The sequence below is a fragment of the Neodiprion pinetum genome, chromosome 2 (genome assembly GCF_021155775.2).
Source record: "Neodiprion pinetum isolate iyNeoPine1 chromosome 2, iyNeoPine1.2, whole genome shotgun sequence".
NCBI lineage: Eukaryota > Metazoa > Arthropoda > Insecta > Hymenoptera > Diprionidae > Neodiprion > Neodiprion pinetum.
In genome coordinates this window covers 15,267,796-15,295,764 of record NC_060233.1, presented here as the reverse complement: position 1 = coordinate 15,295,764, position 27,969 = coordinate 15,267,796, and the positions used below count along the sequence as shown (strand labels likewise).

Sequence of the window (27,969 nt, the reverse complement as noted above, 5' to 3'; positions counted from 1 at the left end):
GGTTTGGTCACACAGTGCCGAGTCAGGCGGCACCAAGTGCGGTTCATTCTCGGTTCTACAAAGATTCGGTTAATTATTTCCTCATTTCCGCGTTCCACTCACCATTCGCATTCGCTGAAACTCCAAGTAGGTTGTTTGTATTGACTGGTAGATTTTTATCAGTGCCTTCTCCATTATTCTTGTTTTGTTTAACGAAGAAGAAGAGGAAAAAGAGAAGGGTGAGTTTTTGTTTTCAATTTTTTTTCCTCTGAAATTTCAACTCCATTAACGCGATTTATACTTTCGTTATGCCATCACTTATACCACATGATTTGCAACTGTCTTACAATTATTTTAAAAATTCATGTGGCACAGTGGTTTGTGCCTATGCAGATAACGACCTTATCTTCACATGCTGGAGGAAAACGAGCATGTTTTATGAGAATAATATACTGTTGGTGAGGTCGAAAGCAGTTGCCGTTTTTTTATCATATTGAAGTTAATAAGGTTATCGTAACGATTCATATCGAGGAAAAACCATTATTTCACGATTTTCGAATTGCTTAAAATTTGGTAAACCGTAAGAAAACAACACGCACTGATATTTCGAAATCTTAACTCCTTAAAAATCATTATAAAATTGAAAAAATTTTGATTTTTACAATCTTTCTTTACGATAACGTTAACTTCAACCTCGTGATTTTTCTAATATATCTTCTTCGCCGTTACTTGCAATTTAACACGATTGAGTGAATTGAACAAGCCGATTTTCTTCTGTTTTCTTCACCACGTATCATGATCGGAGGTTATTTCGTAGAAATGTTTCATGAACAATGTGACATAGGATAAATCCACCAAGGTTTATGCATTTGAGAGTATATTTTAGGGATTGAAATTTGACTGATGGTCCAGAACTGGAAAAATTGGTGAAAAGTCAACCAATTGCAAAGAAACAGACATCACATGTCGATGAGTAAAATGTACTCTCAGTTACCGAAAAGTAAGCGGATTTCAGTGGAATGTACCCTAAATTGCATACATGCAAGCAAATTTACCATATATCACATAGATGCTGCAACTTATCCAAGAAATAGCTGCATCGAAGTTTCTGTTCGAAAGTATTGTATGTACCTGCATGATCGTCGTCTTTGTCTTGACTGGTTGGCTGGCAAGACCGCCTAAATTAGCCTGAGTTAACTCTCGGTCGTGTATATATTTCAACTGGTGCGTGTTTGAATGGGAATTGTAATCAGCTTGAATTAATATGATCTAGAATTAGAAGAAGAATGTCTTGACAATATGATTCGTAAATCATGGCACGTGTCACGTACATCGAGTAATTGATTCGTGAGTTGAACGAGGTATATAACTCATTTCTTTAAAGTTATTTTTCAATTTACTGATACCGTGTAAGCAGTGTAATTTTTCAATACTCAACACGTTTTATAATCATAAATGCATCTGAGTTACCCCGCTCTAGGAAATTTTTCGGCGTTATTTCTTATATAAAGAAGCGAGTTACGTAATCGAAATTTACGAAGTATTTCATAATACGCGTACATGTATTTCATAATCGCTTATAATTACATGATAGGGTTGGTCATTACTTGAAATTAAGAATCCAATAATAAAAATTCATTAGAAAGTCGTTATTGCAGTCATATTCAATGTCGATGAACCGGAACTCATACGACGCGGTTTTTCTAACATCCAAATAATCACGTTTTACGGTCATAGTTATCAAAAGCCAAGATTTCCACAAAATATTAATAATCGCTTTTGGAGCAGCAGAAAACAAAATTATGCAATTCAATTTCTACTTGTTATAAACATCATTTAATCGATTCAATGATTTGTTGGAGAAATTAATTAGAAGAAAAGTTTGAAAAACAAGATTACATCACAATTATTAAAACAAATACAAAGCTCTGATTGGTCGGTAGTATTTGGATTAATTAAAAAAGTGGAAAAACATTCAGGAAACGGTCGCAAAAAGATTCACGGCCATTTTCTATCAATAAATCGAAACCTGGACCGTAGTTTAAAAAATTCTTTTGTAATTTAATCTTAATGTACACACTTGACATTGACAGATTAGTATTACGCGGCAGAGTTGTTCCCTTGAAAAATATCTGGAAAGTTTCTTCATGGCGATAAAAGAAATTGAACAATCTAACATTGAAGGTTATGTTTAAAAGTGGAATGCAGAATTTTCATCAAAATCAATAACAAATAATTTTACGTACCAATGCGACCGTGACTAAAACCCTTAAATAATACAAAAACAAAATAGAAATATGTCGCTCCAGTATCAATTTTGAATAGATGTACAATCTTCGACAGGGTAAAAATGTCAAAACGAGGTTTAATATTGTCAAAGGTGCATTATTCATCAAAGGTTGATACTTTCGAACGTACTTGGACAAACTTGAATATGATAGCACTTACACTTTCACGCTCTAGCTTGCCGACCACTGTGATTTCGAGTGTCGGTAAAACAGGACGATGAATACACTGTGATATTTGCTCTGATATACCTTCGACAGATTTATATCGAAGTTATCTGTAACACCTCTTTATCGCACAATCGATCAAAACATCGAAACGGTCGTAATCGGGACGGTTGAACGAAGTGAATTGCGTCATCGTTGAATCATCGATACGGTTGAACGAAGTGTTTAAGACGAAAAAAACTTTCTCAGCGTTGTGTTGCTCACAGTTCGATTTAGTCACCCCAAAGACCTGAGTCGTCATTACTCGACGGAATATTCTTTCGAGATAATATTCACCAAGAAAACTTGTAAATGTGATTCTTCATGTAGACCTTCGCCTCAGTAATCTGGCTTCAAACATTAGAAGTTCCGTTCATGGATTAATGGAACTCTGCAGCAAATAGAATAAAGAATAGGCCAGTAAACCCGGAATCGTTCAGTTGGGTCCTCGGATTTATATCCTAAGACTCGGCTACTGAGTTAGCGAAAATCGTGAAATCACGTGTAAAAATAATTCAAGTGTGCCAATTCAAGACCGCGGATCAGGTCGAGCGAAGAATTCACCGGGACTTCTCATTTCTCGAAATAATTTTAGCCGCTCTGCTCAAATCTCCACACCAAGTTAATCCTGTTTACTCAATGACGTGCACAGGACGCGTCGCCAAGCAAATTGGGGGAATAATTTGTTCTCAGTACGTTGCTCAAGCTCAGACGCCCCGTTTAGAGACGATTTGTCAAAGTATTTAATTTCTTTTATCAAGTGTTAATCAAAATATTCGAATATCGCCATGGCAATATTGATAAAATTCGATCAACTAGTTCTTTCAGGAAAAATCAAGTATCGTCTATATAATCAAATCCGCTACCGACGTCATGTTTGAAACCACGAAATCCATATCATTGAGTTCAATTTCGATGAACATGATATACACACGCGCGTATAAAGGAATATCTTTCATATGTAGCTTTACTCAATATAATTCTATACCCTATGGTAACTATATACGTTTCGCCTTGAGAAAATCGTTCACCGCGATTTAGAACACAATAGAATGACCAAGTCCGTGTTAAACAGAGGAATCTCCTTACAAACTTTCTGAACTTATTTAGAATCAGAAATGTCGGTATCTTTTTATGTCCTGATAATTGAGATAAGATCATGCATTAATTATGGTATATTAAAGGTCTTTAACTTCCAGTTGAAGAAGTTACCCCTGCCATGGGAAACACTGAGAAATTCCCGATGGCGATCGAGTCAAACAACAGGTTCAAGGAGATGATAAGGAAATTATCAAAATTATGGGTTTTTACAGTAAAAATAACTCGCAAAACAATCCTTAGGCGATGTCGTATGTAGTAGGTTAACACGCACAATTCCTTTTTTCCAGAAACTGTGGTTAGCCATAGTGACTCGCCATTGGCAAGATACCAGACGAAGGTGACTAGTAATAAAACGTGTAATAAGAGCAAAATGTACGTCTTCCAACGTGGCTGCTCCCTCCCCCAGATCGCTCTGGCAGGTAAATTTCCCTCGCGCTTCCTCGAACGATCGATATAGTGAACCTGGGTAGCTTTCCTCCCTTACTAAGGTCGTAGCTTACACTCTGGTACCCAAGCATGCAACATGCGGCTGCTTCCTATAAGGTATACTGCACCTCGTTCGTATCTAACACCGTGACTTTTCGTGGGTAGTAAACGTTAGAGATACCAACCCAATACTCTCGCGACCTAGTGGAATTGCGCAAGCCAATCACGATGCAGAGCGAGAGAGAAAGAGTGTCTTAGACATACTCCGGTATGGTTGAACGCAATCCCACTAGTCCGCGCGAGTATTATGTTGGTATCCCTACCGTTTACTATCCACGAAAAACCATGGTATACCTTTACCCGGCATCGATAACAAGTTTGAAAAAATGACAATATTCGTCGAAATCAATCCCCCGCATTTCTTTGCCAGATTGCGTTATTTTTGCCGTCGACGACGTGCCTTTAATATTATTATGCTTGTCGTGTGACTCTTTTTTCTGTACATCGATTTACTTAAAATGAGTGCACATGATATTCACATTCCAGCTGGGCGAGGCCCAACCCACGAACGCAATAGGGGATATTGGCTAAGGGTGCGGTCGAAACTTACTATGGCAATCTTTCTGGAAATGCGCAGTGACCGTTACTTGTGGACGAATATGACTACGGTTTATTAATACTGCAGTTGACTTTGGTCTCCAATTTTAGAATCGCTCATCTCGCACGTCCTTCTGTTCATTTTTTACCACCACCGCAAGGTAGTGTAAGGTAAATATTTACCATATACCATTTCGTTGCTATCTTTGGGAACCAACGATTAACGAGACTGAAGTTAGTAACGTTAACCCTTTGGTCTACACCTGAGTCATTAATAACCTGATGGCACTCTTAAAAGTTGCGCTCCTACAAAGGGATTCTTTTGCGCCTTTCTACCTTCTTTTTTAAATGACTATTCACTGAGTGTAGATACCGCATTTTTGTTTGCATATTTTTACTCAGGACATTCTAACGATTTCATTTCACTAATAGAATTATAAAAACAAATCTAAATCAGTTGTATAAAGAATAGAACTTTCCAGTCATCAATGAACCCATGGTATACATAATAGTGGCGACGGTAAATGGTGTAGAACAGAGACTTAATGTATCGCAACATTGAAACAAAAATTACTATTTTGCACATTTCGAATACCTGAAGAAGTTGAATTTACAAAATCTTAGTTTTTTGATGCCATATTAATAGTTTACTAAATTTCAAGTGATCTTTAACTTGTAAAATAACGATTTTTTTCAAAGATGTATCATTACATTAACGTTAGAAACTTCAGTCTAAAAACAGTTGTATGATATGATGACGAATGCACGTTTCACGGAGTTGTCATCATGCCCGATAACCTCACAGCAAACTGTATACAAATGCCAAAGTACTGTAATTCAAAGTTACTGATCGTTGTTGACTGTACGACCGCAGCCAATTCCAGAGCATATGTAAATTGTTCAACCACTGATTACCATAGATCATTGATCTCCTGATATGTGTATTACTTGTATCTTTATACCGTTCATTATACGTGTCTATATTTAAAATGTTACGCTACAATTATCACGGCGAGCATGCATGCAGTCTGTAACGCTGGCGTGCTTATGGAGGTGCTCGAAGAGAGTCCTCAGACGGTTCTTCTTGACATGTGGTATATAAACCGTGTTCATTATACGTATTTATAGGTTATTACATGATTCAGAAGTTCAAGGGTCGCTCCAGTATCAAGTTCAAGGGCTCGGTTTACCGCCGCATTGCGGGTATTAAAGGGTCTGCAAGACCCTCCGAGACATGAGTAAAGTAAAAGAAGAAAAAGAACAGTAACCGCCAACTAATTGTATCATTTGGCCGTGAGAAGCGCAAATCCCTAGAAGTAAATGAAGGCGGACGGAAAACAATATATCTATAGCATAACTGAGAGGCTTTTCGAACGGCAGTGCGGAGAATCACCAGCTTGTAATCAGCAGACCCGTATCCAAGCGGAAGTCTGGAAGTCGCGGTCGACCTCGTTAGCGATGGAGTTCTTTCCACTTGTCCGTTGATCCCATTTATAGTATGGTTTAAAATCTCAAAATCAGTTGCTACGTCACTAATGCAGCTCTCAAAGCTGTAGCTGCAGTTTTAAAAATCCTCGAGTGTCATTAACCTACAGAAGTGTCACTCATCGATCGTTCAAACGGTACTTAAAAAATTGATGTTTATGTGTGCGATGAACGACGGTTCAAGTTAATGAATCGAACCTGTTTGCAAATAAGAAAAAAACACAGTCCCTGATATAGAAGCCCTTGGATACCTAAGGGCAACGAATAGAAGACAGAGACTCTTGAGCGTCAGAAATAGCCTGCGAAGTTCATTCACAATCGAATTAGGTTCATCGACACTACAATAACGAATTTACATCAACGAACGCAGGTGCCTATGGCTCTATGGGTGTTCGTCGCATTTTTCTACAGGTAGATGATTCAAGTAGTGGGGAAGTGAATCAATGCGTGACACATACTTCGAGATCGGTTTAGTAACGTTTATTAATAGACTTTGATAATAAGCCCGGTAACTTGAAAATTTCACTCGTAAATTCGACTGATGCATTAACAGACTAAATTCCAATCAACCCTAAAGTACGAATGATAACAATCATTATGTGGGTCAACCTGTACCGGTGCCCTTATAATTTACCATTCACAAGAAGCGGCTAGGTTAGGTTAGTCTATAAATAGAGATTCCGCTTGCGGCGTAACCGGCTTGAATATAAGTGAGGGCTGAATAGTGATTGTATGACTCATGATTACAGGTACACACATACATATTTTTACCGTCTCGCAGTGCTCCTTCAAGTAGTTGGACCACTTGTATTGTGAATATCATTACGAAGTCGAGACGAGGAAAAATAGGTTTGAACCGATGTTTGCGCATTGAAAAAAACTACGCGTGCAGATGAGATGATGATGATGCGTTTGCATCACACTCGGTTTACACGTGTACAGAGATGCTATAGATAGGAAAGCAGAGACAAGCACTGTGTACACACGTCGATTGAATAATTATGAACCTCCGTTATGAACCGTTAAAATGCCGTACCAGTGAACGGGTGAACGAATATCTAGACATGTATGGCAAAAATTTACCCCTCAAAAATACAACAACAGTTTAACAAAAGAATCTATGCGCGTTGAACTCGGCGAGCCTCAACTATAAAGAAATAAACCTATATTTAGCGTGTTATAAGGAATTTAACAATAAGTCTGCAACTGCGTTGTTTAATCGTGGGGTGACGCATCGCGTGTCATACCTATATGTTTATTTATATACTATACGGATATTTCATTCGTATAGATCACGCTATAAAAAATAAAAACGGCACGTATTCGAGTTGGGCATTAGGAGTTTGTTCCGGTTCTTCAGCTCAGAATTACTACCGTAACTTATTCACACAATGTAAAAATAATCTCCACTCATTCTGTTCGACGAAACGACGACAGATCTACCACTTTCTTGCAGCATATAATCGTTTTTAGTTAGGGCGCCCTAGTCGATTTCGAACTTGCCGTATATATTTCTAAATATCAAAGTCCACGTATCACAAACGTAAAAAAGGGCTTAACAGCCCCAATTTATATACAATTCTGAACAAAAATACTGCAACACATTGTCATTTGACGCAAAAATAAAGAAATGGCATGAATTCTGTGAATTTACTATTGCAATTTCGTAGAAACCATGCCGTGTCTTCATTTCTGCGTCAAATAAAAATGTATTGGATTGTTTTTGTTCAGAAATGCGTATAGACTGGGGCTATCAACCCCTTATGCAAGCGTCAGATGTCACTCAAAGGATGAATATCGCCTGAAATAAGACTTAACAACTACGGAACACTGATGTTCCAAATTTTCCACTGAAGATCACTTCCGGATTCTATTTAAGTCGCATAAAACTCGTTGCAGCAAGCTTACTGACCGAGACGAATAATTTTTTCAAGCATTAAAACAATTCCTAAAGTCCCCCAAATTCGTCTACACAGCCTCACATTATGATACATATCATTTCTAACGATTTACTTCATGAATCAAACGTTCCTGCTTGCATTCGTTTATGGTGTTAGGAATTTCTGGATGATTATGACTCGAAAAATCGATGAAGATAAGACTGGTAGGCAAACAGTTCTTCGGAAAGAATTGAAATGGCTGTGAGTCACAGGGTCACGTGGTATGACCTACACGACTCGCCAACACACCTGACACGCAATTCGTATCGCTGGTTGTTATACGCTCATACATGTCGCTAGGTGTATGATTTCTTTCTCTCTTTGGATCCTTATGAAACTCATCTAAAACTTTAATGTCTAAAAGGGGAAGATCAATACGGTCACCTCCAACTCGGCGACGAGAACAAATTTGGGACAATCCATGACATGATAATATAATTCGAATTTTGTAATGATACAGGGTATGCCTTTATGATTCTGATTACGTTTAGACTGATCTTTTCAGTTCTATTTAATACATGCAAAATTATCACCAAGTCTGCTCGCAAAATCTAATTACTTGTAGCTCAGTATCTCGGTGTTTTAGAATGTAATGATAATTCTGTGTAAATTTCTTTCTCAGTCAACATTTTAGTTGATGCTACACGCAATGCTCACGAATCAGATTTCGAACTTACAAGTTCAACAGGTACAGTGTAAATGTCGTTATTTTTTTTATGAGGTTGAAGTTAGTAACGTTACTGCTACGATGCATGTTTAGGAAAAATCTTCACTTCTCACTTTTAAGATTGTTCGAAATTTAGTAAATCATAATAAATGAAACGTACTCATATGTTTTACAGCCAATTCCTTAAGAGTAATTCTAACGTTGCATAATAATAAATTTCGCCCTGATGTTTTGTTACGTTAACGTTACCAATTTCAGCCTCAGATTTTTTTCTGTTATCTATCAGGTAGCTCAGACTATATTTTTGCGTTTTTCATTCTCTCTGAAGTATGTAGTTAGATATGAACTGCGATAAGTGGACTCGTCGTTGTTCTTTGGTCACTACACAAACAAAAGTAATCCTGTCTGACGGTAATAATTCAATGTCAATTACCGTCAACTTTCATTTTGCAAAATATCGGCGATACGAGTGCAAGGAACATAATTAGAACAGATATAAACTCATTTCGGATCATCGCAATGTACCATATGCGTGTGTATATATAATATATATATATATATATATAGAGAGAGAGAGAGAGGAAGAGAAAATTACTCACCTAATCCCATTTCGCGGAAAATCTCTTTAGGAGCGATTTCTTCGACTGGATCTTTTCGGTAACAAACGCCCGCAGAAGTGTCTGGTTTTTCCTGTTTTTTGGGAGGTTCCGTCTTCGTCGCAAACTCTGGTTGAGCTAGGCGAGACGGTGGCAAAGGACAAGATTCTGGATCCGATTCGAACTCCGAATCGCCGGTTTCGGCACCGGTTTGAAGGAACTTATTCTGCCCGCCACTTTCCGTCGCAATAAAATCAGAAGACAATTCGTATTTCTCTGGGGCCGAGGGTGCCCCTTTACCTGCGAAACTTTGGAACGGTTCCGGCGTACCGGAGCTGATTGGTTCCGGTGACGCATCCCTCGGTATAGGCGGCAGCGATTTGTTCGGTGGTTCCGGAGTTGGTTCCCGGTCATCGAACTTTTCCTGCAGGGGTTCGCACTTCTCAAATTTATCCGGCTTCTCTACGACGTTCCACGAATCGTCCTCAAACGGTTGCTGTTGCACGTGTTTGACCGCCGTCTCCTTGGATATGTCCTGGATAGAATCGTCCTTAAGGAAGTCGATCGTTGGTGGTTTTTGTGGCTCCGGTAATACAGAGGATTTTATCTCCCCCAAAAAGTCCTCTTCAGGTTTTCTCACGGTCTTAACTTCGACGTTGCCCAAATTCAGACCCTCCATAAGTTTGGTCGAGTTATCTTGCGTCGCTGGCATCGTGTCTGGTTTTTTAACTTGTCCGTAAGCGTCATTGTCTGGTCCAAACAGGTCGCGCTCCAATGCCTCGTCACCGTGCATCTGATCGTTCTTGATATCTTCCAGGCCGAAGAGGTCCTCCTTTGGATCGATGATGTCCTGGATCTCTGGCATTTTCAATGCAGCTTGGGCGATATCTTCAAACAATTCTTCGAAGGATTCAGACTTCTCGGTGGTCTTGGGTTTTGCCTTGCCAACCCGGGCGTCCAAAGCGTGCTGGAGCTGGGATGCAGGATCCTCTGCGACCGACTTGCTTACGCCAGGTGCAGACGTCTTCTCGGGTTTTATTTCCGTGATCAACGGATCCTGGGCGAATAGATTTTCCTGGGGACGACTCTCAGCCGGTTTAACGTCCTTAGCTAAGGTCGGCTGCGATGGGTTATAAGCTTGTGGTGATCGTTCGCTGTCCATAAAGGCCAGAGACGCAGCCGTGGGGTCTGCACCCTGCGGCAGGGGTGTCGGGTGGAAAGGGTGGAAGGGTTTCGACGCCTGCGCAAAGCTCGCAACTTCCCCGAGGATGTCATCGACGTCGTTGATTGGCTTGTCGAGAACGTCGGCCAGGGTTCGTTTCGCAAAATCAGCCGAAGGGGGCGGGGTTACGGGCGCAGGCTGCAGGTAGACTTCGTCAGCTGGTAAGCTCGAGTCCAGCAGACTTCGTTGGGAGTTGGGCACAGCGTCGTGTTTATCGATTGAGGCAGGGTGAACCTCGCCGACGGCACGTGGCACGTCGACGAACTGCGCCGGGACCGCCTGATCCTGCTGGCCCTGAAAGCTGGCGGCCATATCCTTGCTCTCCTGTATGGGCGAGGTGTCGTGCTCCAGGTGTTCGAAGTCGTCGAGTGAGTGGTGATCTCGTTTTAGTTTGCTAGCCGCGTCGGCATCCCCCGGATGAAGAGGATTTTCTTTGACCTTGTCAACCTTTTCCTTCGGTAATTGAAAGTTATCCATACTTTTTATTGATTCGAGTTTTCCCACCTAAAAACGAGGTTCGATCACTCCCGCTGTCACAAATCCTCCTTGTACGAAAAAGTGCTTTTACAAGGAACTGCTCGTCTCCTTTCTAACGGAGCAAAATATTCACAACGCGCAATTGCGTATCAGCAACACCCTTCTTCTGAACTTGTACGTGTCAAAGTCGAACGGACACTGTGATATTTCTTTCCGAACGATTGCGTACCGCGAATGCCGCTATCATGGGCGAGAGCGATGTGGGAATATCTCTGGAAGTCCGTCGTTTATCTGATTATTGGGTAAAATGATTTACGGGGAGGTTAACGCAATTAACCGGAAGAAGAAAATCCCTTTTCGTTCTTGAATTTTTTCGCGTGTCTCAGCTGTCAAATGTCACAGACACGAGTGAACCGAGGAGAGAATGAAGAGACAGACAGGCAAAATGCAGCGCACACAGCAACGCGCACAACGGGCAGTTAGTCAGGCAAACAAGGCGAGGGAGCGGCACCAACAGCAGCCACTCGGATTCACTACGCGGTCCTCGTCTCCGCGTCGATGTGGTAGTGCCAGTTCTCCCACCCGGTTGCCGGGTTCCCAATGTCCCCCTCCGGCGCGTCGCAACGTCCCTCGTTCCATAGCCGGCCGGCAACCGGCACCTTCCTTTCGTTGCATTTTTTGCTCCGCCCTCGCCGAAGCGTGAACCTCACATCGAGGCAATTCCACAAACCGTTCGAAAACTCCCGGCAGGGGCGTTACGCGAAGGTGACCCTCAAACCCTGAACTTCTGCGAAGATGTGAGATTGCTCGCGTTATGTTTCCCATGTTACACCCCATTGTGCTAGGTAGAGAAAACACTGCACATTGACGTGGCCACGGGGTTTCCGCCTATGACATTGGTACCTATGGCTACAACCCTTCGTCTAACGGCTCACGATCAGAATCCCCGATGAGGAGACGTCTTATTTCGACACAGTGATCAAGGTTGATCGCAATAAGTAAATATACACTTACCTGCCTTTATTTCCAACGCCATTGACTGATAACATAGTCCAAAGAATATCACAACTGTAATCGCATGTTCCTAACTCGATCTATCAATATACTGAGAAAAATACTTACCTCACTTAATGAAATTTGCACAATTGCCACTGTTCTGTGGCGTACGGCAAATTACTTTTTGTGCCATCACACTTACGTCGAAGTTTCTGTTATTCATGAATACATTGGATCATGTCCAAAGTATTGTTGATCATACCAAAACGGTCTGATCAACGATACTTTTGTTAGTTATTTATAGACAGGGTAAATAATTTCAAGTTGGTGAAATCTATTTGGGAGAACATCCATGCATTGACGACCCTGTTATCCCCACCAGACTGCAACGAGACCGTCCGCGGGTGACTCATGCCGCTTTCGAACTCGCACCTCGTTAATTGTCGTGCGGTTTTTAACGCTCAGAACTGGCGCAATGCACTATTCATATAAAAATAGAGACGGTAATTAGTACGTACCTGCATGTGTTTATAATTTTATAATTGACATAGCGTTCTAACTGTTTTCAGTAAGGTTGGTTTGTCTATCGATACTGAAAATTACGTCATACCTAGGTCAGATTCAGAAATGTAAAATCAATCGTGTCTGCGATAGCAGCCAGATGACCGTGAGGATGGAAAACTCCACATGAATCTTCCTTTTAATCTTCACACTGTATCTCAATTTCTCGTTGCACAATGACAGTTATGCCTATATCCGAGCCTACATCGTACGTAAAGCAAACCGGCTTCAACGCGTTGAAGTAATGCGCAATGGTTTTGTGGTCTTGTCAGCGATCTATTTCTTACGACCGCAGTGTTCCGTCCCCCAGACAGCTGTTTACCCTCTAGGTAAAATAATTTTCCTGAAGAATTAAAAAGTTCAACTGAAAGCAAACAAGCTTAACAGGTCGTGCAATTTTCAGAGACCCTAAAAAATATGAAATACAGACAAAATCATGTCTTTGAATCCTAACCCAAGTTCGAGGAGGTCTCGCCTTGTATCGATTCAATGAACGGAGATTACGAAAATGGAATAAATAGAACACACGTAAAAACATGCTCTTTGCTATAGCTACGATGGTGTACAATTTCGATTCTTCTTCGAAACAATTGAGTTTTTCAGGCACTTTAAGATCGCATAATTTTGAATTCTAGGTGAAGCGAAGCGAGGTGGAAGTCTCATGTTGTTCCTTGAAGACTAATCAGTGCGTGGGGATTGAGAGTCTGACCGCTGAGCCAAGAGGAGAGAAGACGTCCGTGTATCACGCGATTGCGGTGATTGTGGAGTGCGGACACGCTAGAAGAGCGGGGGAAGACGGTGACGCGCAGGCGTCGGTACTGCAGGCATTGCGGTGGGAACTGCCGAGTGTCCACAGCAGTGGCGGATAAGTATGCCTCTTGTGAATAACATGGCTGCCACACGGTTTCGCGTTGCATTCGCCGCCACTCAGGATGAAGACCCTGAAATATCGTTGAAAAACGGCATTGCCACCCACCCGGCTATTGGGAACGGAAAACTAAACGGTTATGCAAGCCTCGCGAGCGATCTTCACGTTCGGGTAAGTCATACTCCACCGTCACGTGTGCTCCAAAGACATTAGGGTATCACTAATCGGAAGGTCATTTCACGCCTCCCTCTTGCAAAGAATTTAAATTCACACGGTATACGCGACAGTTAAGAAGGTCGGCGTAAGGCGTGATGCGCGCTGCTGTAATTGGCTTTCGAAAAATGTATGTCCAATTCGCACCGGTAAATTGCTCCTCGATCCGCACACTGGATGGTCATGCTTGCTTATGATAAGCTATGAACGTCATTGGGTGTTTCCGCGAAATTTATGTTTGTAATTTTCCCGGTTTCCTGATAAGATATTACTAGTACAACTTGCGACACACATCGTTACGAGCCTAAAGGAGTTCACGTTTCTACTCTCCATAGTTGAGATGTTGTTTCTCAAGTAGGTTCAGAGCTCGTCGTTCCTTAAGTACATTAATTTCCAGTATATGCTCTTGCCTATGGCTACCACGCATCGTTCAGCAGTTCAGAAATAAAAGATAAAACATCATACTCTGAAATGATCAAATATGGCATTGAAGTCTGTTTTGCTAACTTATAAAATACACTTTAACATGCATAATACGGATGGTTACTACTTTTTGAAAGAATGCTGAACACAACTTGTTTTTTTGGACACTTTATTCCTTTACCTTTTTTCTATTTTTTCTGTTTCGCTATGACTGGTCAACCAAACTCGTTTTTCAGCAGTCAGTGAGCTAGAAACTGTTAAAAATGTGTAAACTATAAAAAATACGTATTGTGACTATTCCTCTGATTTCTAAATTTTCAAGTGTAATATATGCTAGCATTCTGATCCTCAACTCTAGATGTAATTTGGTAGAATAGTGATGGGGGGGGGGGGGGGGGGGCACAGGGGGAGACCTGGACGAAACTATACAAACGTAGCAATTTGACTCACTAGTAGTAGTGCAATAGTCCTGTATTTCTAGTCTCTTCATCAAATGATTTTCACCAATGGTAATAATACCACAGTGTGTAATCATCACAGAATCTTTATGGGCATTTATGGCTGAAAATAAAATGCTCTTTTTTTTTCAGAAACGAAGAGTTGTTGACACACCAACAAGCTACAAGTCGAAAGAATCGTTCGAAAAAATATCTTTCATAACATCGGCTCTTACCCACCTTGGATTTTACTTCTTAATGTTCTTAGGCTTTGTTAATCAATTACTGTTCACGCCGAAAGTGGCTCAAGAACAAAACAGAAAGGTACAACAGTCTGTGTATTTATTCTGTAAAATACCTTAATCTTAATCACTGAACTAGAGTAATTTGCATTTGGTCGTTAATCGGTGTGCAATACAACTTGTTAAATATTGATGTGAAACATTTTTGTGTAGTTCACATTAGCACTGCCGTTTGGGTCAAATGCTAATACTTCAGTGGCTCATCTGTTTAGAGATTAAATTTATCAGATTATTCAGTGAAACAGTTTTTAATCATCACAAATACATAATTTTATTGCCTTGCAATATGATTTTCATACGATGAAATCATATCTTCACTCCTCCAGTTACTTCTTGTATGCAATATTGATTTCATATACTTCTCTATAGGGTTACGCTCCACTCTATGATCAATTTGAGGTATTCTACCTACGATATGTTTACCGGAGAATTCGCGACTGTTGGAATCGACCAATTTCCTCCGTACCCGGTGCAGAAGTTACGCTAAAAGACCGAGTTACTCACGATTACGGCTGGTCCTTCAAGTGAGTTTAATTACGTACAGCTGTTATTCACCAGAAGAATTGAACTGTGAATGTTGTGATCATGTGAACTTGCTGATTATTTATCATTCTCCAAAATCCTGAGCTAACAGTTTCTTACACAATGAGAAAAAAGTTGTGACCTACTTAACCATTTTTGCCTCCATCTTGCATCCCTACACCTTCTTGGCCTAGATATATATTACGTTGGTTGGATAGCCTAGTTTGACTTGTGAGCTGATCAATAATGCTCAGCTAATGGTGATAGTGAATTAATCACAAATGCTTGCGATTTATTTTGACTGTAAATCATGAATTTGTGATTATACGCAACTTTTCATTTCTAACTAATCAGTACATCTTCAGTGCGATGATTAACGTTGAACATTTCATTAACTCACAAGTCTGAACAATTGCCAAAACTGGCAATAAGCCCATAGCGTAAATTAATTTTTCATTTACTGTATATTCACGTGGAATTTGATTGAAGCGTTATAGTTTGTGTTCCAAAATTTGCATTCATTAATTGTTGGTTACAGATTCACAGGAACGGAAACCCGGTGTATAAATTTAGGCTCTTACAACTACCTCGGATTTGCAGAATCATCTGGGAAATGTGCAGAGCAAAGCATCCAGACGCTCAAGAAGTATGGCTGTGCCAGCTGTAGCACGCGTCTGGAACTAGGTAAGAAGGTCGACAATAAAGTCATATTGATTGTAAGGATGGAGTCGAAAGATTAAAAAAAAATATATATTTACCTACTACGGTGTGATTTGTTTCAGGTAACATGCCAATTCACAATGAACTGGAGAAATTAACTGCCAAATTTCTCGGGGTTGAAGATGCAATTGTATTTGGAATGGGATTCGCGACAAACTCTCTTAACTTACCATCCCTCATTACCAAGGGGTGCCTAGTTCTCAGCGACGAAAAAAACCACGCCTCTCTTATCCTCGGACTTCGATTATCAGGTGCCGTTACCAAGGTCTTCAAACACAATAGTAAGTATTTCCTGATTCAAAGATAAAAGGTATTTATTCAATATGCGGAAATGAAGTTTCTGTTACACTAGTATAGTTTACGCAAATTTGCAATATTTGTCTTCCGCTCGTACACAATATCTATGACTCATATTGCAAACTTATGCATAGTGTAAAACGACCCGCTCTGCCTCCTTGATGCACAATCTGGTATTTTTTAACAAGGCAATTCCGATGAGCCTAATATTTTGATTTGTGTTAAAAAAAAATTAAAAGACCAGTAGTAAACTGATTAATGTCTTGCCTAAGGTTTTACGAGCATGAAATTTTATTTTTATTAGACTGTCAGCTTCAACCAGTTCCGCAATTCTGGCTTTGGTCCAAAATACCAAGTGAAGTTTAATAGTCCAAAATACACAAAAGACTGTTACGTTTCAGAATCAAGCTAGGTATAGAATCTTGAACTAGACTAACGAGGAATGAACTGAAAAACTCCGGAAACACGAAGAGTTATACCTTACTCAAAGCGGCTACGATCGCAGGTAATACGTCTAAAGCTTGTTCTAGATACAAATCATCTCGAAAGGTGTTTGCGGGAAGCAATTGTACATGGGCAACCCGGTAGCGGCAAGCCATGGAAAAAGATATTCATTATCGTCGAGGGTATTTATTCCATGGAAGGCTCCATCGTTCACCTTCCTGACATTTTGAAACTGAAGAAAAAATACAAGGTAAGTTCTCTGCGAAATTCAGACACTCTGATAACTTAATTCATGGCTAATCACTTTTGTTCTTAATTTGATAGGCCTATCTGTACCTCGATGAAGCGCACAGCACTGGCGCTATGGGGACCCATGGTAGAGGGGTTTGCGACTATTATGGAATCGATTCTCGACAGGTCGACATACTTATGGGAACTTTCACGAAAAGTTTTGGTTCTGCTGGCGGGTACATAGCTGGCACTAAGGTGAGGTACACTTACAATGAGATATAAGAACGATTAGATGATTGTTCATGTTTTAATGATTTGGCATCCTTCACACCTGGAATTTGCTTCACTGTTCTTTGGACTTGATTGACAAAATTCTTCTTTCAGGAACTTATTGATCATTTACGAGTACACAGTCATGGACATACCTACGCCTCGTCCATGTCACCACCAGTGGCACAGCAAATTATCACTTCAATGCGTATCATAGCTGGAGAGGACGGCACAGACGCGGGACGCAATCGCACGAAACAGCTTGCCAGAAACACAAGATATTTCAGACGCAGGCTCAATCAGATCGGCGTGATTATTTATGGTAACATGGATTCGCCAGTAGTGCCTATGATGGTTTATCTCTACTCAAAAATCGGGTAAGTTGGCCCTTCAAGTATGTTCTTCGATTGAAAATCAATCATTTTTTCGTAATTCTATTATGAGATGATCTGACGTTAAGTATTTATCTAATTGATACATTTGTAAGCTACAATAATTTTCCTAAAAAGACAAAATAATGAACAAAGTTATAAACAAAAGCTCAGATAACCATTTTTCATTTCGAATAGTTTTAAAATGCTCAATAATCTGGCGTATTTATTCGTTTTCACTCTGCGATTAGTCTTTTTTTTAGAAGTCAATTTTCTATAGTTCTACCACTATTTTTTTTTATCACTTTGGTACCGTTAAATATTCAATTTTTCAATACTGTGCTAGTATACATTTTGATCAACAAATAACGGTATTAAATTGACTATTGAGAGAAAAAAAATCTATTTCCGCAAATTCGTAAAAAAGCTTTTCATACAACATAAGCTATCGTGGGGTGAGATAGAACCAGTATGTTAAATTTTTCAACGTTTTCCAATGGTTTGAAATGTAAAATCGAAATCGGAGCTCTTGTTCATAGTTTTGGCTTCTTTGTTTTGTGCCTTTCCAAAATAATCGCCCTAGCTTACAGATGTAACAGCTTGATAAACACTTGACGTGTGACCATCTCGGAATAAAATTACCAACAAAGTATTGATATTCCTGTAGATATAGAAAGTATATACAACCTCCTTACAGCCCCCTAAGTTTTAGACATCATGGCTATTGAAAACTACGATTATAAAACAATTTTCAGAACCGTGGTGCGAACGCTGACAGGGCACGGAATCGCAACGGTTGGCGTCGGTTTTCCAGCCACTCCGCTTATGGCGGGCAGAATACGTTTCTGCCTATCAGCGGCGCATACAAAGGAACAGTTAGACTACGTAAGTAATTCGAACAATTTATAATCGAATATTTGGCAGTATTTTCTGAAGCAGTACAGTATTCATATTTTGCTCTGTTCTCATTACAGGTTTTAAAAAACATTGAAGAAATTGCTGACACGCTGGGCCTCAGATATTCGAGGAAACCACGCGATCCAAATCCGATAGAATATTACTCAGACAGCGAAACCGAATGACCTGCCTCGTAGTCTCAGCTGGTTTAGAACGTTCAATACTAGGGTAAAGCTTTTCTTGTGATGGCTAACGGGGTGGATGTCACCTTATTCACTTAGACCCTAGTACCTCAGGTCACTAACGGCAGAAGTCGGATTCACAGTAACAGTTGAAGAAAAGTTACCCTCCTAATTATTTATCTATATACATACAAGAACCGGCTAACACGTAGAGCGAGAACAAAAATAAAACTCTAGCACATACACGAAAAAGCATATAGCGGAAGTAACAGATCGGAAACGTTGAAAGTACACGGGATTATTTTACCTTTCCTTGTAAGCCTGAATTTGGGGGAATATATTAACTAGTCAGAAGAATTTATCAAAGCTAATTAAACCGTCGATGTATCAAGTTGACTGCGACGTAAACGAAGCTTATTTTAGGCTAATCATAATGTGCTGGCACAAGTGATTGATTTCTCAAAATCAAAGGTAGCAACTGTAAAAGTAAACGGATGTAAACTCAAAGTGGACGGAGTATCTTATATCACCTGTTTTAAATATAAAACCTTTAATGTTACATGACACATATCATAGTATCTGTCAATTGAAGGTGCAGTTTATAATTTCTAAATTTGACTTACGGTGCGAAACGATTCATAAAATCAGTTTTCATCAAAGAAATAATATTACCTACTCTTTATCCGGTATTAAAACGGCACAAATGCCGAACGCTTTGTCCACTGAATAATTACCTGTATGTACATCGGACTTTATAGGCAAAGAGAAATTCAATATTGATGTATGGAATTTTTTAGTGAACATCAATGTCGCCAAAGCTTTTAATTATACAGTTAATGTTGCCTTATAGACCAGCGCGCCTAGCGCGATGTGGTGCGACTTATTATCGTAGAATATAGTGGTAGGTGTAAATTCTTATCTCCATATTTTTTCACGCGATTTTTTCTCGAGGATATTATTAATGATCCCTAGATGATCTGGGCGGACTATGAAGAACCAACGAACTCCAGACACGCAATGCTGTATAATCATTCAACGCAAAGTATAATGTACTCACTTTCCGACCCCTAAGGTTATTGATAATCACGATTATAGATAGCTATATAATCCATTACCGACTTAAGGCATAGTTTCTACAATGTTTTATAGAATTAAGAAGTACCTCGACAAAGAAATCTGTTTCAGAAAAATTCTTATTTAAATGGTCTCACAAAGTTAATACATCCTTCAGTCGTTCAAATTGCTTTACAATTAGTGGGACACTGTTTTGTTGTCTGATTAACGTTAGACTTTAGTTGTTGTGAATGTGTTAGTACAAAGATTTATGATCATGCACGAATCTATGTATAATCGTGGTCTTTCGAACGTTGTTTATATATTTCAAATTTCGAAATTAATAGATTGTATAATTTGTATTATAGCTGAAATACGCTTCTTCGCTTCTTTTCCAATCAGACAAAATATAAAATCCGGTACTGCTTAATTGATTCATGTGGAAAGAAAGTAGCATGGTTGATCAAACCATTCATTGTGATCTGCTAAATTTCATAAATTGCGTATTAAAAGTAGTGTTGTAAATAAAGGCCCGCTGTTTCAATCTACATGAAATCGATGAACAGAAATCCAATTGATCGGTTTGTGTATAATAAGATAATGTGTAATATTTTATTTTCAAGTATAATATTTCTGTTGTAGTTATTATGACTGGCTCAGTTCAAATCACAGAAACGTTCAATTTATGTACCTACATTCGTATTATTAATACTTAATAACATTTGTAATTATATGCTTACAAGAATGAATAGATTAACCCCTGTAACTTCGGCTGGTAGGAAACGGGCAATTTGTTGTGCCATAAGTGTATATCGCCATATTTGGTGAAGTGTTATATCGCAACTCTGGTGTGTTGGGTGAACAAAGAATACTATACATAAATATATACATTATTATATCCAATTTCTGAGCTTTCAAAATCGAATCAAGGCAAAAGTCAGGTACGAGATTTTCAAAAGTTTTAGCAAATGAAATGGTCAATTTGGTCAAAATTATGGATGCAGGATGTGAACTATTTCGGATTTATCATCTGTCTATAAAAATTTTATTATCAATAATACGTACTGAATTTTAAAACATAGCATAAAATATCGTTCATTAAAGAAATAAATTGAAAATAAAATAATTATTATATATAACAGAGGGAACCTTAAACAATCTTTACCGTAAAAAAATACAAAAGACGAAAGAAAAAAACAAACATATATATATGTGTATATATATATATACACATACATTAGGGTATGCCAAAAAAAAAAAAAAAAAAAAAAATTTTTTCTTCAAACGCGCATCAAAATTTCGGTAGAGTATCTCGAATAGAGAATGTCAGCCAAATATGAACTCTTAATATTGATATTAATAAATAAGAGATATTCGCATATAAACTCATGGGTGATCATTTTATCTCAGTACTTTCTTATAGAGAATGAAATTTCCTGTAAGAATCTGTAATTAGATAGTTTATAAGTCGAGCAGTTTATGGGGAAAAAAATGCAAAAATTTTCCGATTTTATTCACGTGTTATTTAAATGGAAAACGAAAAATATAAAATAGGTACCTCTAAATAACAATATTAAAAGTTAATATTTGGCTGAGATTTTATATTTGATATGCACTACCGAAACTTTGATGCGCGTTTGAAAAAAAAATTGTTTTTTTTTGGCACACCCTAATATATACATACATATGTACGAATTCAAAGTTCTTTAAGGAATGCACAGATTATAATTAAATACATATCTTTTAATCTCAAACTCAAAATACGCTACTATGTCTTTCTCTTTGCAAGTTTACACATTCCTATCACAATTTTATTTTTGTAATAATTATTAATTAGTATTTAAAAAAAAAATTGTATGTAAAATATAATATTATCATTATTATTACATAGATAAATTGTACGTTTTCTTAGACAGAGTCCCTAAAATGTTTTTTTTTTCACGTAACATGTCGATGTTAAGATGAGTGATTATTATAGACTCGACATTGCGGTGGGTATAGGTATTTGGAAAGGTAAATATGCATAGATCAATCAGTTTCATTTTATTACACAAAGTAAAAAATAAGTATTCCAATGTTTTGAAATACTTTTCTCCAGATTACCATAAACGAGTTGGTTAAAAATATGAAAAAAATACAGTAAAGTTCTCGGTAATGCTCTGCTGTCATGTAAGGATGATTGTACATATATAGTTACACATAAATCTATACATGGATATACCTACGAACTAATTAAATCCAGTCTTAAAAACTCTCTATTTTAATATGTTACAGATGCTGCGAGTCCATGAGAAGGTTTCCGTCTTTGTCTTTGAGTCTTACTCTGCCACCAGCATACCGTGTTTCCTGGGAACCGTCTGGATAGACCAATTTTACTGTTCCATCCGGATACTCCCGCCTCTGATTGCGAGAAAGCGATATTTTTCATGAGTTAAGAAAACACGAATGCTTAATTAATTGAATATGCTAGTAATATCTTTAGCGTAAATGAGAAAAAATAAGCATTAAACAAAAAAGAAATAAATAATTAGTTAATCTATGACGAAGAAATATTCAGAGCAATTTAAAAAAATGAAGTGATCCATGTACAAATTATTACTTTGTGATCCTTCGTATGGACTTCCCGCTGGCCATTAGGCAAAATGAGGAGTTTTTCACCATCTGCTGAAGTTTCGGCTAAAGTTCCGTCTGGGAGAGCCCATTTTTCTGTCCCGTTGGACTGCAATATTCTGACGGAACCATCAGGGAACGATACTTCTACAGTTCCATCCTTTGATCTCCTTTCCACCTGTCCACTGTGGCAAGCAAGATTTGCAAATAGTAAATGATAAAACTAATCTCGATTCGATGTCTAATCAATAGATAGTGACAAATAGATCGAAACTGTAACTTCATCATACTCAGGAAATTCCAGAATTTCCAGTCCGTCGGGCATTGTGGTGTGCCAGGTTCTTGTAGTGGCATAAAAGTATTTAACGCTGCCGTCTTCCCTGCTCTCGCAAACATCTCCGTTATAGTAAATCAACTTTGTGACCATGCCGTCAGCAGAAATTTTCTTGACATTGCCATTTGCATACCAGAACTCAACGCGACCATCTGCATGTCGCACTTCTTTTATACCTTGTTTGTCTACTTTCACCCCATTCTTGTCATTCGGCGACTTTTGTCTTTTGAAAGTACCTATGGTTTCCTTGCTGCTCGCGGAACTTTTCAGTGATGAATTCTTTTTGTTGGCATAACCATCATTTCCTTCTTCATTATCGGCGTCAATTATTTTTCCAATCATGCTCTCACTCTCACCTTTCGAAAGGCTGTCCCTTTGCTCGAAATTATTTCTATCAGACAAATCTCTCGCTTGATTTGCTTCGTGTAAAGGTCTTGCAATCAGCTCGTTACATTTAAATGAATTCTTTTCATTTTCCATGCCTTGGACTGCCTTCTGCGTGGCTTCCTCATTCTCTTTCAAGCCTATAGTTGCATCTTTTAGTAGGTTTTCATACAAGTCTCGCTTCCTTGCAGTACAGTTTCTCTTCTTTGATCCCAGCTGGCTTCTGTCATAAACGATCATTTTGCTTCCGTCGGAATTCACTTGGTCACAATCCTCATTGTTCAACTCGTCCAAATGCATCGCCTCCATCATTGGTTGCACCAGAAATGCATCCTCGTCAGAAGACGAGTCCTGCTTTCGTGGCAGATGCTTTTGTGATTCTAACGCCTTGTTTATTTGATGTATAGCTTTGGTGTTTGAAGGTATAACACTTTTACTATGAAGCCTTACTTTCGTTGTTGATTTTCGTGTATTTTGAAGTTTCTGAACTTCCTGCTTCAGCTTTGAATTTTCCGACTGTAAAATTCTCACCTGACTTCTGTGCCTGGCTTGAGCGGCATTCCATCTGCTTTCTTTCTGGTTCATTTCATCTCTCAATTCCTCTAATTGATCTTTCAGACTTTGAACTTCTTGCCGTTCCTGTTTGTTCTGCTGAGCCTTGACGTATGCATCTTTCAACCGATTCTCTAGAGCTGCTTTTTCTCTAGCCAATCTTTTCCTCTCTTCTTGGGTAGCGTTCTCCAACCTTTGTTTACGTTCTTCGAAATGGGCCTCTTTTTCCTTCAAATTACGCTCCAATGTTTTCCGTTCCTCCTGCAGCTTTTCTTTCAGCGTTGTTACTGTTATATTTTCCTTTCTGAAAATCTCGATCTCTCGTTCCAATTCCAGTAATCGAATTTTTAAAAGCTCTGATTTGAATGTCAAGCCATTCTCTTCTCCCGTTTGCATTGAAGTCAACTCTTCTTCGATCAAAGTCGCGTCTGCTAATGACAAGCCTTCGTTTTCAGTTTCTGAGTTTTCACTTTCTGAGTTTTCACTTTTATCATAGTTCTCTGATGCTGAATCTGAAATATTGATATCATCATCACGATGTTTTTCCTCAGACTGTTCTTTAACATTAAACTCTTCTTGCTGATTTTGATTTAGATCTGAAGATGAATTGTCATTGTAATAATGATTTGTGTAATTTTTAGAATTCATTTGCCGTGGTTGGATAACTTTGGATGGCATCTCCATGGAGCCCTTCAAGCTTCTAATTTGATTATTTCCGATAACAGAAGTGGATTCATCAGCATCTGAAGAATCCGTAGTGACCGAACAATCGCTCCACGCCCTCTGATCAGAATAATTTCGTGATGCTTCAGATACCATTGATATAGTGGAAGTATCAGTCATTGTCTTGTACTCGTTATATTCTGAAAATCGAACATGCAGACTAGTATTTTTTTCGTAATTAACTTGATGGTCAATATTTCTCTCATTTTCACAATGAGCTTCCTCACTTATTTGATAGTCAGTTCCGTAATTAGGATCAACATCAGTACCATACGGAAGTTCACAGATATTTTCAGCTGAATTTTCGTCGAAAATTTCAAGCATCTCATATTTATCAGTCGCCTGATTCTCCAAGTTTAATATGTCTCTTCCGAGTGGCGAATTTTCGGACATTTCTCTTTGCTGATGTTTCGTGTAGGTAGTAGCAGAATTATTGCTCTGTGTTGTGTAAACTATTTCGGCGAGTAGCAAATCTTCATTAATATCGTGCTCTTTACTTCTCCATTTCTGTGCCAACGTCGAAACCTTATTTTTGCTAACGCTTTTAGATTTAAGTGGCGTTGATTGAACGGATTGTTGCAGCAAAGCAACAACTGTGCTTGATGTCGAACAAAAACTAGAATTCTCAGCCTTCTCCTCGAGAAGTTCAAAAATTCTTACTTCTTCAAGCTCTCTTTTAGTCCTAGATTCAATGTCTGAGGTGTCATGTTTGGTATTATTCTCCGTTTGTGGTTCCCGTGGATTGCACATCGATTTGCTACGAACTCTGACAGGTGGTTTCACGTTTTTCAGACTCAACCTGCTCTGAGCTCTGTTCGGAATGTTAGGAAAACAATTCTTCTGTACTGAAACGGTTTTTTGGGCTACCTTCTTCACAGATTTTGATATTTCCCCAGGTTTATCAGAATGGGGTTTTACATTCTTTCCATTTTCCATTTTGACCGTACTAGGCAGTGACATGGTACGTGGCCTTGAACGTTGTGAACTGCTACAGGCCGCTGCACCCGATCTGAATCTGGCCAATCCTTGACCTTTTTTTAAAAATGGTCTTTTCACCGGTTTCTTGGCGTTAGTACCATTGATTGACTTTTCATTTTCAGATTCCCTTAATCTCTCCTCAAGCAAAGTGTGGAAATCCTTTTTTGGAGATGGAACGGGAATATCGTCTATAATGATGGACTTCCTTTTAGGCTTGTCTGGTGGCAATGGTTCTACACCTTCGATTAATAATTCTGGAATACTTTTACAAGCCTCCTTTAACTCTGTCCTAAAGTTAACTTCCCTGCTATCCTTTTTATCATTAGCAATGGCATCCAAATTATCTGAAGCATCTGATCTTGCAGCAATGCTCAACGAATCATCAATACATAGTTCAAAAACCTGTTTTTCAAAATTTTTTGACAACTGAGTAGCTTCAGGAGTATCTACACTCTTTTTGTCAGGTACGATATGTTGATGGGGTGAACTAAAGCTAGAATCATAGGGCAATTCGTGCTGCCTTTGAGGTGACAAGTGTTTTATAGGGTCAGCATTTGCAGGAAGAATTTTCAGGAGATTCTCATGTTTCATTGTAGCTGTATCAATCACACAGTTTTCTTCTAGGGAATCTTTGAAAACAGGATCAATACTTCTATTTTCTTCGCCGCTTATGTCTTGAACAGACAAGCCCAGTGCTTGATACATGCGGACTTGTTCACGGCTCAAGGTTTCACGTTGCTCTTGCTGGTGTTGAAGCAATCTTTCTTGCTGCTGCACTTGCCAGCGTCTCAACTCTTGGAGACGTTCCACTATTGATGCTTCCAAGGCCATCATCAAAATGTAGGATCTATAAGGAAAATTGTTGATATGTTATTAATTTTATCTTAAATAATTGTTATTTCCATATAGTTGATTATATGGTTTTACATTATTTTTTCGTATGACTTGTTTGTGACATCGATGAAACTATTTGTGATGCAGAAGATTGTTTGAAAACGATCTGCCACAAAATTTTATAAGATGCCGTTTAAACATGAAGATATAAGATTTTTGACACAGTATTTAAATCCTGGGAGAATTACTATATCACTGTCACATAATTACGATAGATTAAATATAAGATACGTGTTATATAATATCCATAATTTTTCACTTACCTTCTTAAAAATATAGGATTAGAATGGTGTAGGTGGTAATGAAATGTGAATGTATCGACTTATACATCAAGTTCATTGATCGCAAATCAAATCCAACCGTCAAAAACACTATTTCACTTTTTACAAATTGATGTCAGAATTATTTAGTCACTACTAAGCTATTATAATTCCGAGATCGATTAATGCTCGATTGACACCTTGTTCTCAGGAATAATACTGTCATAAGCTACATTTTATTGTTCGGTGAGCACAGATCCGTTATATTTTAAAAATTCGCATGCTGCTTGTTTACAGAATTACAAGAAGAAATGCGGCACTGCCAACTGCCGAGAGAAGTTGGCAGGGTTGCGCCGGAAAGCAAATTCCCGCATGGTCTGTGCATAAGTTTATGGCTTGTGTCCTTAGAGCATGTATGTCTGTATACGGTATGCTCCAAGCTTGTGTCTCTCAAATATGTTCAGTCAAAGCAACGGAATTCAAAATAAGCCATACGATTAGCGTAGCTTTTGTAATGCCCGTAACGATTAGTTGACTTTTATTCTTATTACGTCTCATGTGGTGCCCTCAAGAATTTAACGACATCTCTCCATTCGAGTGAAGTGTGCGGCCGTGGAGACTAGAGGTAAGGAGGCCGAACGCAATGCTAGCTAAATGGTCGGTGAAAGTGATGAACGATCCGCGGATTGTAACCGCCTGGCGGCACTACCACTGCGGGCTCCGTCAGCGCGGTGATTTTGAATCGTCGATCCTCACGTATGTATGCTATTCGTAACCAGGCGCTGGTATCGCTTGCGGATACATCCCGAACTACAAGATCTTTCATCGCTTTCACGAACCACTTTTCGACGATTCCGCCATATGCGTTCGGCCCAGCCCCCTGACACACGCTGCTAAAATGGTTCGCAAAATGTCCCTCGATTCTGCCGCCAATCTCCACTACTAGTGGCGCTAGTAGTTGTCTGACAATCTTGCGCGCGGTCAGCAAGGGCAGCGAGCGTGTCAGAAGTCTACTAGCGCCACGTAGAGGAACTAAAAAACGCGGACAAAACGCGTACAATTTTTTAGTATACGAGCACTGGTGAGTGTCAGGGGACTGGTTCGGCCTCCTTATCTCTAGTCTTCATGTGTGCGGCATCCAATTGCCGAGAAACCTAGAAGGGTCACACTCGCGTTTCTTGTGTCCCTGATTTAGTAGCGCTCTCTGAAGCGAAATAAGTTTGTAGCACTAATTTTCGAGGTGTTTAGGCGGCAAGCACATATCGATAACTGACCAATATTCGGTTGTATTTAGCATCATGAAAGTACTGAATGATGCTGAACGTATTTATGGAAATCAATAATCGAAACTGTACGAATAACCATAGATTGATATATTCTTCAGTTAACAGAATAACCAATGGAATAATAAACATTCACTGCCTCTGTAATGCTAAGGGTGCGTTCGGAAATTATCTGCCAGTGC

General features: G+C 39.0%; 3 protein-coding genes across 6 annotated transcripts in view; 1 reads left to right on the top strand and 2 right to left on the bottom strand.

Annotated features, from left to right (window-relative positions):
* The window catches only part of Rtnl1 (reticulon), a 46,711-nt gene extending 35,193 nt beyond the window's left edge, over positions 1-11,518 (bottom strand). For both annotated transcript variants that reach the window (XM_046613705.2, XM_046613706.2), the window contains exon 1: positions 9,287-11,518. In XM_046613705.2, the coding sequence (XP_046469661.1) occupies positions 9,287-10,982 (1,696 nt within the window). In that variant the 5' untranslated portion in view covers positions 10,983-11,518. The remainder of the gene's footprint in view (positions 1-9,286) is intronic.
* On the top strand, positions 6-23,084 carry lace (serine palmitoyltransferase long chain base subunit). 3 transcript variants are annotated; one of them, XM_046613713.2, is made up of 12 exons: positions 6-218; positions 13,175-13,578; positions 14,634-14,804; positions 15,152-15,306; positions 15,843-15,988; positions 16,087-16,305; positions 16,852-17,015; positions 17,090-17,251; positions 17,381-17,643; positions 18,393-18,522; positions 18,612-18,762; positions 22,044-23,084. In XM_046613713.2, exons 2-11 carry the CDS (start codon positions 13,411-13,413, stop codon positions 18,717-18,719), a joined length of 1,686 nt encoding a protein of 561 aa, XP_046469669.1. In that variant the 5' UTR covers positions 6-218; positions 13,175-13,410; the 3' UTR covers positions 18,720-18,762; positions 22,044-23,084. The 3 variants fall into 3 exon arrangements, with proteins under 3 accessions (XP_046469669.1, XP_046469667.1, XP_046469668.1); XM_046613711.2 differs by lacking the exon at positions 22,044-23,084 and having other exon boundaries at positions 7-218; positions 18,612-21,098; XM_046613712.2 differs by lacking the exons at positions 6-218; positions 22,044-23,084 and adding an exon at positions 11,722-11,980 and having other exon boundaries at positions 18,612-21,098.
* Positions 21,798-27,239, bottom strand: Sas-4 (spindle assembly abnormal 4). Its single transcript, XM_046613703.2, has 4 exons — positions 26,508-27,239; positions 22,670-26,197; positions 22,369-22,564; positions 21,798-22,169 (listed from the first exon to the last, which is right to left on the bottom strand). The coding sequence occupies exons 2-4, from the start codon at positions 26,182-26,184 to the stop codon at positions 22,038-22,040; spliced, it is 3,843 nt and encodes a 1,280-aa protein (XP_046469659.1). The 5' UTR covers positions 26,185-26,197; positions 26,508-27,239; the 3' UTR covers positions 21,798-22,037.
* Positions 27,240-27,969: the final 730 nt, after the last annotated feature.

Bases quoted from the DNA above. Each gene is read 5' to 3' on its own strand.
- lace (XM_046613713.2), top strand. From the start codon at position 13,411: ATGCCTCTTGTGAATAACATGGCTGCCACACGGTTTCGCGTTGCATTC. The intron at 13,579-14,633 runs GTAAGTCATACT...TTTTTTTTTCAG, and splicing joins CGAGCGATCTTCACGTTCGG to AAACGAAGAGTTGTTGACAC. The intron at 17,644-18,392 runs GTAAGTTGGCCC...AACAATTTTCAG, and splicing joins TATCTCTACTCAAAAATCGG to AACCGTGGTGCGAACGCTGA.
- Sas-4 (XM_046613703.2), bottom strand. From the start codon at position 26,184: ATGATGGCCTTGGAAGCATCAATAGTGGAACGTCTCCAAGAGTTGAGA. The intron at 22,565-22,669 runs GTATGATGAAGT...TGCTTGCCACAG, and splicing joins GAAATTCTGGAATTTCCTGA to TGGACAGGTGGAAAGGAGAT. The intron at 22,170-22,368 runs GTAATAATTTGT...TCTCGCAATCAG, and splicing joins TCCATACGAAGGATCACAAA to AGGCGGGAGTATCCGGATGG.